This window comes from Dama dama, chromosome 4, assembly GCF_033118175.1.
Source record: "Dama dama isolate Ldn47 chromosome 4, ASM3311817v1, whole genome shotgun sequence".
NCBI classification, from domain to species: Eukaryota; Metazoa; Chordata; class Mammalia; order Artiodactyla; family Cervidae; genus Dama; species Dama dama.
Genome location: NC_083684.1, coordinates 59453677 through 59467451, shown reverse-complemented (window position 1 = coordinate 59467451; position 13775 = coordinate 59453677). Strand labels below are relative to the sequence as shown.

General features: G+C 54.0%; 2 protein-coding genes across 7 annotated transcripts in view; one reads left to right on the top strand and one right to left on the bottom strand.

Moving 5' to 3' along the window:
- Positions 1 to 582: 582 nt before the first annotated feature.
- On the bottom strand, positions 583 to 10741 carry FKRP (fukutin related protein). 5 transcript variants are annotated; one of them, XM_061139673.1, is made up of 4 exons: positions 10708 to 10737; positions 9450 to 9591; positions 9155 to 9216; positions 583 to 4539 (listed from the first exon to the last, which is right to left on the bottom strand). In XM_061139673.1, the coding sequence occupies exon 4, from the start codon at positions 4498 to 4500 to the stop codon at positions 3013 to 3015; it is 1488 nt and encodes a 495-aa protein (XP_060995656.1). In that variant the 5' UTR covers positions 4501 to 4539; positions 9155 to 9216; positions 9450 to 9591; positions 10708 to 10737; the 3' UTR covers positions 583 to 3012. The 5 variants fall into 5 exon arrangements, with proteins under 5 accessions (XP_060995656.1, XP_060995658.1, XP_060995657.1 ...); XM_061139675.1 differs by having other exon boundaries at positions 9531 to 9591; positions 10708 to 10727; XM_061139674.1 differs by lacking the exon at positions 10708 to 10737 and adding an exon at positions 9940 to 10249.
- The window catches only part of STRN4 (striatin 4), a 24851-nt gene continuing 21442 nt past the window's right edge, over positions 10367 to 13775 (top strand). For both annotated transcript variants that reach the window (XM_061139671.1, XM_061139670.1), the window contains exon 1: positions 10367 to 10651. In XM_061139671.1, the coding sequence (XP_060995654.1) occupies positions 10367 to 10651 (285 nt within the window). The remainder of the gene's footprint in view (positions 10652 to 13775) is intronic.

Below are 13775 nucleotides of genomic sequence, written 5' to 3'. Positions count from 1 at the left end.
GAGCCCGTGCTCCACAATAAGAGAAGCCTGTGTACCGCAAGGAAGACCCAGTGCAGCCAAAATAAGCAAATAAATAAAAACTTTTTAAAAAAGGGTAAAAATGTATAATGTGTATTTCAATATGCAAATATGTGGGGCCACCTCCCCAGAAGCTGAGAGAAACCAAACATTTACACCTGTAAAGTGGCAGCTGCCTAGTCGGCTGTAAACACGCAGTGTAGGTGTTGAGTTACTGAGAACCCGGTGGAACATGATTTTTTGATATTGTTGACAATCCCTGGCCAAGCTTTGAACAAAACCTGATACAAGCTTCCCTCATCTTACATGGTAGTTGCACTTCCTGGAAAATTCAGAACTAGTGAAAACCATCCAAAAAGGACTTTGTTTGCCCAAGGAGAGTCTAGTTCTGGGCTTGGATAATTCTTAACCAGGTTTTTCCAAGTAAGGCTAAAATTTCATTCATTTGTGCTAGTGTGGAAGGGCTGGTTGTTACAATATTGAGAAAGCTTCTGTTCTGGCTGGTGAACCGTATAAGAGTAGTTGAGAAAGCAGTACAATTCAAAAAGACATACTGTAACAAACTTATTAGTTCAAGTTAGTTCTTGTGATGGGTTTTCTGTCATCCCATTACTTAGTTGATAATAAAGATATTGAACAGACATAGTGATTACACAATATTTTAAGGGCTAGAAAAGTCTCAAATGTAATTGCTGTTAGTTCAGGAACTGCAAACAGTTCGAAAAAAAATACCAACACACTAGTTTTGAGTCTAAGAGAAATTCTTTATCTACTGAGATCTCAAGTTTCTAATGATTCTCATTTAATGGAAAGTTGCTAGAAGCATCTGATGTGGTTCCCTTCTCGAACCACAGCTAAGAAACGGTTGTTTTAAATATATGTATGTACATATATTTTATGTATATATGCATATACAGCTGTGTTGATCAAGAAGTCACACTAACAATTTCTAAATGAAACAAAACATTACAATAATTTAAGTGATTTGAGCTTCAAGTTAGGTTCTTGGCAATAAGAAGTATGGATATATAGATAATTTTTATCATTTTTAGAATTAAAAAATATTGTAAAAATGTGATGCATATATTGATTTATATATTTATATTACCATACCAGTTGCAAAATATTTTGAATATCACCAGTTCTTCATGAATGCCTGATGGGACATTTTGAAACAGTATGTGACAAGGGCCCCTGCTTCGTTGTGTGCAGGTGCCCTGCATATAAGACATTTCCCTGGACTGTGCAGAGAGCCAAGAACACTGTCCAACCGCACCGATAACCTGAATCATCCCCTTAAGCTTCCAGGATGTTCCCTGGGAACCCAACAGATTGCCAGCAGTTGGCAGGTTCAGTGGTTAGAAACAGAGGCTGCATTATAAGAAGTCAGGCTTGGGATGTCTGAGCCTCTGGAGACTGGGCCAAAGTGGCATTTATCTTCTCTTGCTGGTGAAGCTTTCTCCTCCACGGGCTTCACACTTCTGCAAGATCACCAATCCCTCCACCCGTTCAGAGAAGCAGTGACTTGCCTAAGGTCACAAAGAAAGACAAGAGACACACTTGGTCCTGACTCACAACCCCTTCACTCCTGTGGGTCGAGGATCACCGTTACCTATTTCTCAGGTGCATAGTGAGGTGCAGGGAAGCAGAGTCCCTTGTGGCCCAAGTTCATAGTGGGAGCAAGCAGCAGTCCTTGGATTTGAACCCAGGCCTCTCCCTTTTCAGAGCCTGTGCTCTCAAAGCCAAGAGCACATATTCAAGGGGTGTGCAGGACATGTCACTGAGATAAGGCTGGTCAACAAAGCCCTATTTATTTTTTAATTTTAAAACTGAATAATTTGAGCTGTATTACCAATATACAGAATGCCAATAGTGCCTGGATATAATTTAACAATAAATACACATATTGGAGGTACATGCCCAAAAAGGATTTCCTCTGAGGTGCCTGATCACCAGAGGAAGGCTGCCACCACAAGACCTGCTAAGTGGTTTGGCTTCCCCAAGCCCCCACCTTGGGGTACCACATCCGCAAAGACTATGTGGGCAACGGCAGTGAAGTCTCCAGACTGACAGCCTGGGTTCAAGTCCCCCACTCTGACACTTCCCAAGCTGTCTGACCTTGGACAAGTGACTTTATCAGTTTCCTCCTCTGTAAAACCAAAATAATAGCAGCTCCCACCTCAGACGGTGGAGGTGAGGGATAAGTCAGTTACTCTGTGTGAAATGCTGAGAACAAAGCCTGATATACAGTAAGTGCTCAGTAAATGTGAGCTATGAGGACTGTTCACCCTGCCTTGCGAGCGGGCGAACAGGTGCAGGGAGCTAAAATAATGAGGTAACACAGTTCAGGGGCCTGGGGCTGGGATCCAGAACCATATCTGCACCTCTGAGCTCTGAGCCTGCTTCCTTCTCTGCAAGATGGGGTGAATAGCAGCATGCACCCCCCAGAGCTCGCCCAGGAGGGAAGGAGGTCATTTTCTGAGAAAAAAAAAGGGAGGGCGGGTAGAGGGGAGCGGATTTGTTATCCTGTGCAGTCAGGCACAAGAGACCGGACAGAAGACCAAAGGCTCAAGAAATCTGAAAGCCGGTGGAACACAGGTTCTGAGCGTACACTCGCCTTGGCCCCAAGGTAGGACAAGGGCGCCCTCTAGTGGCGAGAGCAACCCAACAGCCAAGTGCCCTGGGCTCTGCGCTAGACCCCGAGGGTTCACTCGGAGTACCGAAGGAAACCCGAGGCACAGAAAAATTGCAACAAGACCATCTGGCCCCAGAACCTACATTCACTCTCCTTCTCTTTCCAAAACTCTGTCCCAGCCCCGGAGCCCCAGTTTTGGAACTCCTGGGTAGGGCGCACCCTTGACATCCGGGGCTGGGCGGTTTGGGGCTGGGCGGCTTCGCATCCCTGGCCCGCCCACCGAACGCCAGCTGCACGAAGCAGAGGACAGCGCCCTGTGCCCGAATGTTCTCCGCACGCCAGGAGCAAGCTCGGCAGCTTCAACTGCTTCCCCCCAAACTCAGGAGCGCCGGGTTGGGGTATTCGGGGTTCTCGATGACCCCGGGGCCAAACTTGAGCTCCAGGAAACGGCGGTAGTTGTTGGGCGCCTGCGCCACGAAGCCGGCAAAGGGCAGGGGCACCAGAGGTTGCAGGAAGTGTTCGGGGAACTCGACATCCTGCCGGTGGTCCAGCCACGTGTCCTTGGTCATGACCCCGTTCCGGGGGTAGAAGGGCCACAGGTCCACGTGCAGGTGGTTGCTCTCGCTGTACTGCACGCGGAAGAAGTCGCCCTCCACAGCCTTCTCCCACACAAAGCCGCGCTCGTCCACCACCGAGCCTGCCTCGGCGCCCCGCAGCTGCTCGCAGTTGCCCACGTCCTCCAGGTAGATGCCCAGGTCCACGTCGTAGTCCCACGGGATGATGTCCCCGTGGCGGGCCGCCCCCAGCAGCGAGCCGCCCTCCAGCCAGTAGCGCACGCCGGCCGCCTCCAGCACGCCCACCACGTAGCGGGCCGTCTCGCGCAGCGCGCGCAGGCAGCACGGGGGCGTCCAGCGCTCCTCGTACAGGTAGGCCGGCGTGTCGCCCACCACTGTCCCGAAGCAGCGCGGGGTCTCCTTGTTGCATCCGAACCATTCGAGCCGCCCGCCCTCCCAGCTCACCAGGCGGATGCCCAGCGCCCGCAGCAGCGCCGCCCGTCGTGCGCGCCCCTCGCGCTCCGCCTTCCAGCGCGCATGGGCCGTGGCCAGCGGAGGCTGGCGCGCCGCGCCGAAGGGCAGGTCCAGCATTTGCACCGTCCAACCGCGTAGGGCGGTCTGCAGGAAGAGGCCGGTGCCCACGGGCCGCGCCAAGGGCGCCGAGAGATTGAAGAGGTCGCGGGAGCGCAGGAGCACCACGGCGTCCCCGTCCAGGGCGTCGCAGCGCGGTGCGGAGGGTGCTGGGCCGTAGCGGGCGGTCCACTCCCGCAGACTGACGTTCAGGGCCAGGCACCCGGCCGGGTTGGCCGAAGCGACGGGAGCGGCCACCAGGCGTGCGCCGCCCGCTCGGAGCACCTCGACCATGCGCTCCAGCTGGCCTGGTGCCTCGGCCCTCGCCCCATCGGGCACCAGGGCCACGTACTCGGTGGCCACATAGGTCTCCGGGCGGGAGGCTGCGGCGGATCGGTCCAGGGCGGGCTGGAGCAGCGCCAGGCGAACGTTGGGGATGCGCGGCAGGGCCAGGGGCGGGTAGGGGAGCGCGTCGGCCACCACTACCACTGGCTGGGCAGGCTCTTGCTGCAGAAAAGAGTCCACCAGCTCGGGTACTGCGTTGTCAAAGGCCTCGAACTCTCGCACCAAGATGGTGACGCGGGGGCCAGAGGCGGATCCACGGCGGGAGCCCCTGGTCCGGGAGCTCCTGGGCTGGTGATGCAGCCATGAGACGAAGAACAGGACCAGAAGGTTGAGGGTGATGGCGGCTGCCAGGGCAGCCTGGCAGCGGGTGAGCCGCATGGGGCTAAAGTCGGGCCCTAGCTGGGCTTCCAGGGTATCCTGGGGTGGGGGGCAATAAAATGGGAGACTGGAGCTGTTGTCAGAAACTCCCCGAACCCGTCCTCAGCCTTGTCTTCCTCTCCCAGCCCTTTCTTTATTTGACTTCAGTTCTGACTTTTCCTCCTCCAGGAAGCCTTCCCTGATCCCAGGCTGAGTCATGCAACCCCCTCTGGTCTCCTTCAGCCTCCCCCCAGCTTCTCCGACTCTAGCTTACCACTCTAATTCATTAAGAGTAGGGACCAGGCTGTGTGAGGGGGGTCCGGAACCTGTCTTGGTCACTGTTGGGTCCACACGGCCACCCAGCCCAGAGCCAGGGACACACTAGATGCTCAGGAAGTTTTTATCAAATGAACCACCTTCCCGTCTTCATTGTTCAATCCCACCCTTTAATTCATTGTCAGTTTCTTCAGTTTCGGGTTCAGTTACAAATGCCCAGACCCCTTCATTCTCTGCTCTTACCCCAGATCATTCCTTCCTTTCCCTCCCACACTGTGGCCCTGGGGTCAGAGCTGTGGTCACCAAGCCCCTCTCCCCTACTGTCTCCTTCTCACTTCCTCAAATCCTGTGCCATCTAGCCATCTCTTTCCTGATGATCAGCCAGATGGTTGGTTTTGCAAGAAAAGCTTGAAGTTTTCTTAAGTCAGAAATTCCAATTTATAACCTTAGCCACTAATTAATTTTCTTTTTTAATGGAATGGGTCAAACTTACAGAAACAGGAAGTAGATGGTGGTTACCAGGGACCATGGGGAAAGGAGAAAGGGGGAATTGTTAGTTAATGGGAATGGAATTCCAGTTTTGCAAGATGAAAAAGTTCTGAGATTGCTTCCCCAATAGTATGAATATACGTAACTACTAAACTATATGCTTGAAAACTGTTAAGATGACAAATCTTGCTATGTGTTTTTTGTCACAATTAAAAAATCATTTTTTAAAAAGTAGAGTACGTGCATGCTAAATCGCTTTAGTCGTGTCCAACTCTTTGTGCCCCTATGGATTGTAGCCTGCCACGCTCCTCTGTCCATGGGATTCTTCAGGCAAGAATACTGGAGTGGTTTGCCATTTGCTTCTCCAGGGGAACTTCCAGACCCAGGGATTGAACCTGTGTCTCTTATGTCTCTTGCATTGGCAGGCAGGTTCTTTACCACTAGAGCCACCTGGGAAGCCGCCCTCCCCACCCCCAAAAAAGTAGAGTGGGCTGCACCAAAGGAAAGGCTGTGCTGCATAGAGCACCCCCCATTGTCTGTTCACTGGTCACATTTCTAGGCAACCCCCAGGTGGCGCTGTCTCCCTATCCCCATCACAACTTGAAGCTTGGGTGGTTTCCAGCATACAAGGAATAGCTAACTCGCCCCATTTTGAGCAGATACTCAAGAAACAGTTTCCCCACGAAGGATCATCTTAGGTTCAATCCTTCCCAGAAAGGGGGACATTAGAGACCCAGCTAGTCTTCCTCCCTCCTGAGTACTTCTGACCCCTCCTCCTCATTCCCCCAGCTCCTGCTTCAATCCAGGTTCACCCAGATCCCCACTCAGCCTCCTCCAGACCAAGTCCCTTCTTCATGGCAGCCACAGGGGTCTGCAGAAACCACACGCTGACCTCTCCTTCTCTTGCTCAGAATCTGCCATGGCTCCCTAGTGCTCTGGGGAGAAAGTCTAATTTTCTCACAATGTCTCACAAGGTGTGACCTGCCTGCCCAGCCCCATCTCCTGCCACACTTCCTCGAATTCTGAGCCTAAGCCATCTTGGGCTTTGCTTCAAACAGGTCTTATTCACCCCCCACACACATGGTTTTTAAATTTTTTCTGGTCATCCTGCACTGCTTGTGGGAGCTTAGTTCCATGACCAGGGATTGAACCCAGGCCCACAGCCGTGAAAGCTCAGAGCCCTAACCACTGGACTGCCAGGGAATTCCCAAACAGGCTTATTTCTAAGCCTTTGCATATCCTGTTCCTCCTGCCTGGAAGTCTCCTCTTGAACACCTTCTCCCCATGCCTCTCTTCCTCTGGAGAACTCCTGTTTATGTTCAGGCTTCAGCTCAGATGCCCCCCTCCTCCAGGAAGCCCTCCCTGAACCACCGGCTGGGTGAGAAATTCCCTCTAGGCTCCCAGAGCTTTTGGGCTGCCTGTTCTGGTTTGCCCCTCTCTGGGAATGGGTCTGTCTGCCCCCACTAGACTGTGAGCCCCAAGAGGACAGAGCCAGGGCTGTCTCAATCACCGCTGTGTTCCTTGCATGCAGCTGGACACTGAAAATGTACTTGGGGAAATGATGATGACCGGGGGCATGGTTTCTGTGCAGCCCACTCAGGTCCCCAGGGCTGCACTGGGGCCATGTACCTGGGGCCCTGCCCTGGTCTCCCCGTCTCCTCTCTTTCACCCACCAGGAACACCCTCCCATCCCCTTCAGTCATCCAGGCCTGCTTGTCCTTCTCTGATCCAATTCAGATGGTGCTTAAGAATCTGCGTTGCACTTTCAGGTGACTTGTTATTCTTCAGGACCTTGGAATTGCCTTCTGGACCTTCCAGGGACCCCTCCTTCCTCCCACCCTTCAGCATCTATTTGTGGAACTCTACAACACAGAGGGTACTGTCCTAGGCACTGGGGACCCAGCCGTGGACACATAAGAGACAGACAAGACTCCTGAGCGTGGACAACGCACGTTACAGTAGGGGAGGAAACTTTGAAACCACAGAATGTTCGGGGTCTTAAAAACCTGAGAATTTCAGCACTCAGGTATACAGAAGCACAGCACAGACCCTTAGGTAGTTTCAGAATCTTCTAACAGTTCTAAAGAGACCATCCTGGCACTTCCCTGGTGCTCCAGTGGTCAAGACTCCGCGCTTCCAATGCGGGTTCTATCTCTGGTCAGGGAACTGAGAATCCCACATGCCACCGCGTGGCCAAAAAGTAAAAATTAAAAATTGAGGACCATTTAGCTTCGCTTACAAAAACATAAGAGAGACCATCCTGCTGCTTCACCCTTGTCCTCTATGGTCTGGGTCCCACTCGGAGCCCAGAGGGATCCTTGAATTAGATCCTGTCCTGCCTGCATTTGCTCTCAAACCTTCTGTGGCTGGAGACTCACTCAAAAAGAGGGCCAAAGTCTTTGCTGTGACCCACAAGGCCCCACATGATCCCTGCCCTCTCCCACTCAGCTGCAGTCACGTGGACCACCATTCTCCAGATACATCCGGGAGACCTCAGCTGCAGCACTCACTTGTTCCCTCTGCCTGGACACTCTCCCGGCCCGGCAGCAGCTGCCTGCCCCCCACCCCCGCCCCACCAGCCATCAGATCTTGGCCCCTTCCTTTGGCAAACCTACTTAAAACACCTCACCCTATCACCCCCATACTTCCTATGTCTTTTTTCCTCTCCTAGTAGTTCTCATGTAGATGCGCCTTATCCTGTGTCTTGTTTTGTCTGTTTTGTTTCATGTTGTATACTCAGAACATGGCTCAGTACCCTGCCCACTGCAGGTGCTCAATAAATTTGTGTGGAAAGAATGACTGATTCCTGTTATTCAAATGGGGAACCTGAGCCCCAGAGAGAGGAAGGCCAGAGGGAGCAGAATTCAGGTCTCCATCCCCGGGCCCTGACTCTCACCAGGCACTGTCTGGCTGACTCTGGGCCAGGAGGCACCCAACAGGACACAGGACAGAAGCTGGTTTCTCAGAGACCAGTGGGTGTGAGTCAAACGAGGAGGTGATGGGACCAGCGAAGAAAGAGGGAGGACTCATCTAGTACCGTGACAAGATCGGTCTTGGCTTCCCCAACTGTAAGGACTCAAAAACTGTAAGGACTCAAAAACACTGGGGCAAAGTGGATGAAACGAGGCTTCTGAAAGATCATAATAGGATCATAATAATATCAACAATTCTAGCCACTCATGATGTGCCAGACCGTATTCTAAGCATTTTACCGATATTAACTCGTTTAATCTTCACATTATGATCACATTGAAAGATGAGGAAACTGAGGCACAGAAAGGTGAAGACACTTGCTCCGGGTCACACAGCGGGAAGTGGCAAACCCAAGACTGGATGGGGAAGCTGGCTTCAGAGTTGTGATTTTAGCCAATAAACTTGGCTGTCTCTTTTGGGCCCACAAAGACAGTCCGACTCTCAGCCCATCTTCAGTGAGACAACCCTCTTTCCCCAGTCCTCACCTAACAGGTGCTTTCAAAGCTGAATATGGCCTGTTAATTAATTAATTCAACTCGTTACTCAACAAACAAGTATTTATTGAGTGTCCTCTGTGTTCTGGAGACCCGGGATAAACCAGACAGTGGTTGGGCAGGTCCTTCCAGAGGTTGGAAGACAGATAAAATCCCTGCAAACAACTGACAGACAGAGCAGGAAAACAAAAGGGGGCATGAAAGAGAAAAGGTGGTCAGGTGAGGAGAGGATTGTTAAGCTGAGACTGTCCTGCCCTTGCCTACGAAACAGTGTAATGGGATCTATACTCACTTCAGGCCAGGCTTCACCTGGTCTGAGTCTCAAAGGCTGCATCTGTAGAATGGTAATGTGTTGGATAAAGAAAACATCTGATGTGTGGAGAAACCTCTGGGGACAAGGGCAGTTTCCACATGAGTGCTGGTGACACTGAGGGATTTCTTACCTCTTAGGTTGCAGGATGAGGGAGCTTCGGGGGGGCGGTTCCAGCCCAGCTCAGCTGCACCGCTGAGGGAAGGAGAAACCAGGAGACCTCAAATCAGTCAATTTCACACAATAGAATACAATTTCATCTCACCTATAAAAGTGAGATGGGAAGGATGTCATAGCAACGTATAAGCACCCCTTCTTTCATAAATGTGTCCAGAAAGGTAAGACTAGAAGTGATAGAAGGTGTTACCATGACAACCCCTTCCCTAGACCCACTCCATCCTGAGAGACAATCTTAAAATGTCCTTTACCTTGGTGGGTCTTAGGGTCGCTGGAAGGGGGACTGCCCCCATTATCATAGTAACCAGGACTTGGCTTTGCTTGTTTCTCACCTCTCTGGGGATGGTCCAGGCCTTGTAACCATAGCAACTACTTCTCAGCAGAGCATCTCCTCTAAATAAAAACACCTGGTTGGTTTGGTCCACAGACCTCCCACGATGGGAAAGGGGGAGATGGTTACCATGGTAATGCCAACTGGGTGGCTGGGGGGAGGGGCTGGGAAAGAGCTGATTCCCTCAGCAGTGTCCTTGGGGCTGGGGTCCTTTCTACCTGAGTGCTAGGTGAGGTTGCCATAGTAACCGATGAGGGTAGGAGCATAAGGACCACCAGGGACTTGGGTTACCTTAGCAACCTCTTCCTGGTGCAGGGCCAGGAGAGAGTTGGAGCTCCATAACCACAAAGGTGGAAGGGAGGGGAGGCTAAGGGTGTTCCAGACTGGGAGGAGTTACCATGACAACCGACCTGGGCCAGAAATCGGGATGGGGCCATTGCTGAAACCACCCCTGGTGGTCGTTCTTTCCCTCAAAGAGTGACAGTGATTGTGGAGGAGAGTGCTATTCGGGTCTGGAGAGGGCTAGAGTCTTTCTTTGGGGTGAAACGGGAGGAGGGGGGTTGAAAGCGGCCCCTCCCCAAGTACCGCGTTTCCCAGGGGCGACCCTCGCGCGGAGCCTGGGTAGCGTTTGCCCTCCTCCGGGCGCGCGCCCCCTTTCCGCCCCGCGCCCCCTCCCACGCGCGCGCCTTCAGGGTCGACCCGGGTGGGCGAGGCGCGCGCCCGACTTCGTTCCCGTCACCCGCCCCCCCGGCCCCCACCGAGCGCGCGCGCGAAGGCTGGCGCGGCCGCGCAGGCGCGCGAGGCACAGCGGGCGCGCGGGCCGGCCCCGGGGCCTCCATGATGGAGGAGCGAGCGGCCGCCGCCGTCGCCGCCGCCGCCTCCTCCTGCCGCCCGCTGGGCTCCGGCGCGGGCCCCGGCCCGACGGGGGCGGCCCTGGTCTCCGCCCCCGCCCCCGGGCCCGGCCCGGCTGCCAAGGGAGGCGGCGGCGGCGGAGGCAGCCCCGGTCCCGCGGCGGGACCGGAGCCCCTGAGCCTGCCCGGGATCCTACACTTTATCCAGCACGAGTGGGCGCGCTTCGAAGCGGAGAAGGCCCGCTGGGAGGCCGAGCGCGCCGAGCTGCAGGTGAGCACCGCCCCAGGACCCCCGACCGCCGCCCGCCCGGCCCGGCCCGGCCTCACCCGCCGCCGCCGCCGCCGCCATCTTGGAGCAATGGCCGCCGGGACGGCCGGGGGGGCGGGAGGGGACGGCGACCGGCCGGGAGCCGGAGTGAGGGGCCGGCCGAGGGGGCGGCCAGAGGGCACCCGGGCGGCCGGCGGCGGGAGGGGGCCCCGGCGCGGTCGCCGGGGGAAGGCGGCGCGGGGGACCCGAGCCTGCTGGAAGTGGAAGTGGGAGTGAACCGACCGGCGGAAAGGTTCCTGAGAGAGTGGCCTCGGGGCCCCCAGGGGACCCCAGGAGAACTCAGCGAAGGAGAGGATGGAGGGGTCTTGTATACGAGTGAGCAAAAAGCTCCCAGGGTTCCGCACGAGGGACTCCTCATTCCGTCCCCGACCAGGTGCGCGTTGGAGGTGGAGCACGATGAACCCCGGGTGGGTGAGAGGGGGCGTCGGGGGTGCCTTGGGATCAGGCGGGGGCGAGAGCGGGGCGGGGGACCCGTGTGAGTCGAGAGAGGAAGTCAGGGAGCCCGGGACGGGTGTGTGTTTCGGAGCGTTTGGACTGGAGGGACTGAATGACGGCTGTGTTGAGGACTCCCAAGGATGCGGAGCAAGGTCTCCGGGCGGGAGGTGGGGGCCGTGAAGGTGTGTGTCCTCTCCTCTAAGGAGGAAACTTCGGGGAGCCCTGGCAGGCCTGGGGGGGTCTCAGCGTTGGAAGCCCGGATGAGCCAGGATGTGAGCCAGGAGCCTGTGTTGGAAGAGAACGGAGAGCTGAAACTCTGGGGATGTGGGGGCGTGGGGGCCCCCGCCGTGAGATGGGAGGTGTGTGGGATGTCAGATGGAGAGCCCCCGAACTGGAGTAGGGAAGGGTCAAACTTGGCCAGCCGTGGAGAGGGGTGGTGGGATGGAGACAGGAGGAATCGGGGGACCTGGGGCATGGCAGGGGGAGCCTTTTTGTAAAGCAGGGAGACAGCCAGAGGAAACATCTCAGAAGGATCCTGGGGTGGGAGGTGTTTGTGGAAGTTTCTGGGAAAGGATCATATGGTTTGTGGAGTAGATTCAGGGAGGGAGGTGTCCTGAAATGTTTGGAAGAGGCTGAGGAGCTGGGCTGGATTTTGTGACCTTGACAAGTGTGGGTCGATTGGCAGAGTGTCCTGAGGAGCCTGGGTATCCCAGTGGTGAGGATTTGGAGGGTTGGGGCATTGTTAACAGAAGTCAGTTCCTAGCAGCTGGTCTTTCCCCTTCTGAGTTGCTGTTTCGTATCTGGTTGAGGTGAGGACCCAAGTAAATAACCAGATTAGAATTTTCTCCCTAGGATGACTAAAGAGAGCATCCCACACTTCTCTCACCCCGACAGGGATCTTTGCTATGTGGTGGCTGAGGCTTGGGTTTAGGGTGGGAGAGAAAGCCTTCCGTAAGTACCCCTTGCTTTGGTATCCCATCTCCACTTCCAGAGCGCTTGCCCAGGGTACATCTTATTAGATCTTCTCAATACCCCCATTGTGGAGACAGCGCCAGGGACATTGCCCTTATTTAGCAATTATAATAGCAGCTGCTGTTTATCGAGTACATATTATGGGCCAGACACTGTATTAGACACGGCAAATACATGGTATCGTTTAATGCTTGCAACATTCTGGGAGGGTGAGGGATGTTATTCCCCTTCCCTTCTTTTTTAAAAATAATCGAAAGAGGAAGTGGAGACTTTGAGAAGGTCAGTAATGTATCGAGGGTCACAGCCTGTGGGTGGCAGGGGTGTTCTGTGGACTTTCAAGCCCATGGATTATACCCGTCTGACGCCCAGGACAGATGACGAGCTTGTTTCAGGGAAGCTCGGTGACCTTCCCAGCATCATCCCGGCGGTCATAATCAGACCAGGGTGCCCCGCAGCACCCACCACCCCGCTGCCTCATCTTTGAGACCAACAAGAGGAAAGGTGTGTGCTCCCCGCACTTAGTGATCCTTCTTGGAGTCTGAGCAGAAGTTGTGGTTTGTGCCCAGTGGGCTGTCCTCTGTCCAGGCTCCAGTGTAACTAACTTTGTACTCTTTTGTTGTTGTTATTGTTCTGTTACATTAGTAAATTTCAAGGATCTCAGAAGTGCCTATGTGTATAGATGTACACATACACCCAAGTGAGTGAGAAGGGAAAGATCCACTCCCCCAAACTCTATTATTGCTATAAAAGTAATTCAGCTCTGTGTGTGTAATATATGAAATCCTGTTCAGTTCAGTCACTCAGTCGTGTCTGACTCTTTGTGACCCCATGGACTGCAGCACGCCAGGCTTCCCTGTCCATCCCCAACTCCCGGAGCTTGCTCAAACTCGTGTCCATCGAGTCGGTGATGCCATCCAACCATGTCATCCTCTGTCGTCCCCTTCTCCTCCTGCCGTTTACATCCTATTACGTGCATCATTTTGTGACTTATTTTCATGTACTTATGTATCTTTGTGTTTCTTTCATATGACCACACAGAGCGCTTATTATTTTTGAAAACAACATTCTGCGGGTGTTTGCACCATCGCTCATTTAGTTTGTGTCCCCTTAATGGATTTTTAGGTAGTTTCCGGTTTTTGCCCATTGGAAGTGGCTGCAGGGACTGTCCTCGTATTCCCTCCCATGTGAGTGTACAGCAGAATAAACAGGTGGGGTGGTAGAATAGACGTGTTTATAAACTGGTGATTGGTTCTGCCAAGTTGTCCCACATTTACACTCCCCGAAGCAGCACCTCTTTTTATACACTTTTACTTGAGCACTTATCACTTAGAGAGGTGTGACTTCTCCCGCGAGAGCCTTCAAGGCCTGGACTGCGTCAGATTTTCCCCATAAACCCTGAATACTTCTTCTCCAAATAGCTTCTTCGTGCAGCTGCTCCTGGCACCAGACAATCAGTGTGGGGGAATGGCAGAAAAGGCAACTTCTTGGGAGGTCCTGTCAGGAGGCGCCCGGAAGATGGGAGCAGGGAGCTGGCATCTTGGGATTCTGAGAAGGAGGTGGTGAGGTTTCTGCCCTTCAGAAACTTCAGGCTAACAGAGAAGGCTGGTTTGCGCAGGGGTTACAGAGGTTCACACGCAGTTGAGGTTTCAGTGGTGTGGCT

What these genes read in the sequence shown, in the direction of transcription:
- FKRP (XM_061139677.1), bottom strand. Translation starts at nt 4,500, where the DNA reads ATGCGGCTCACCCGCTGCCAGGCTGCCCTGGCAGCCGCCATCACCCTC.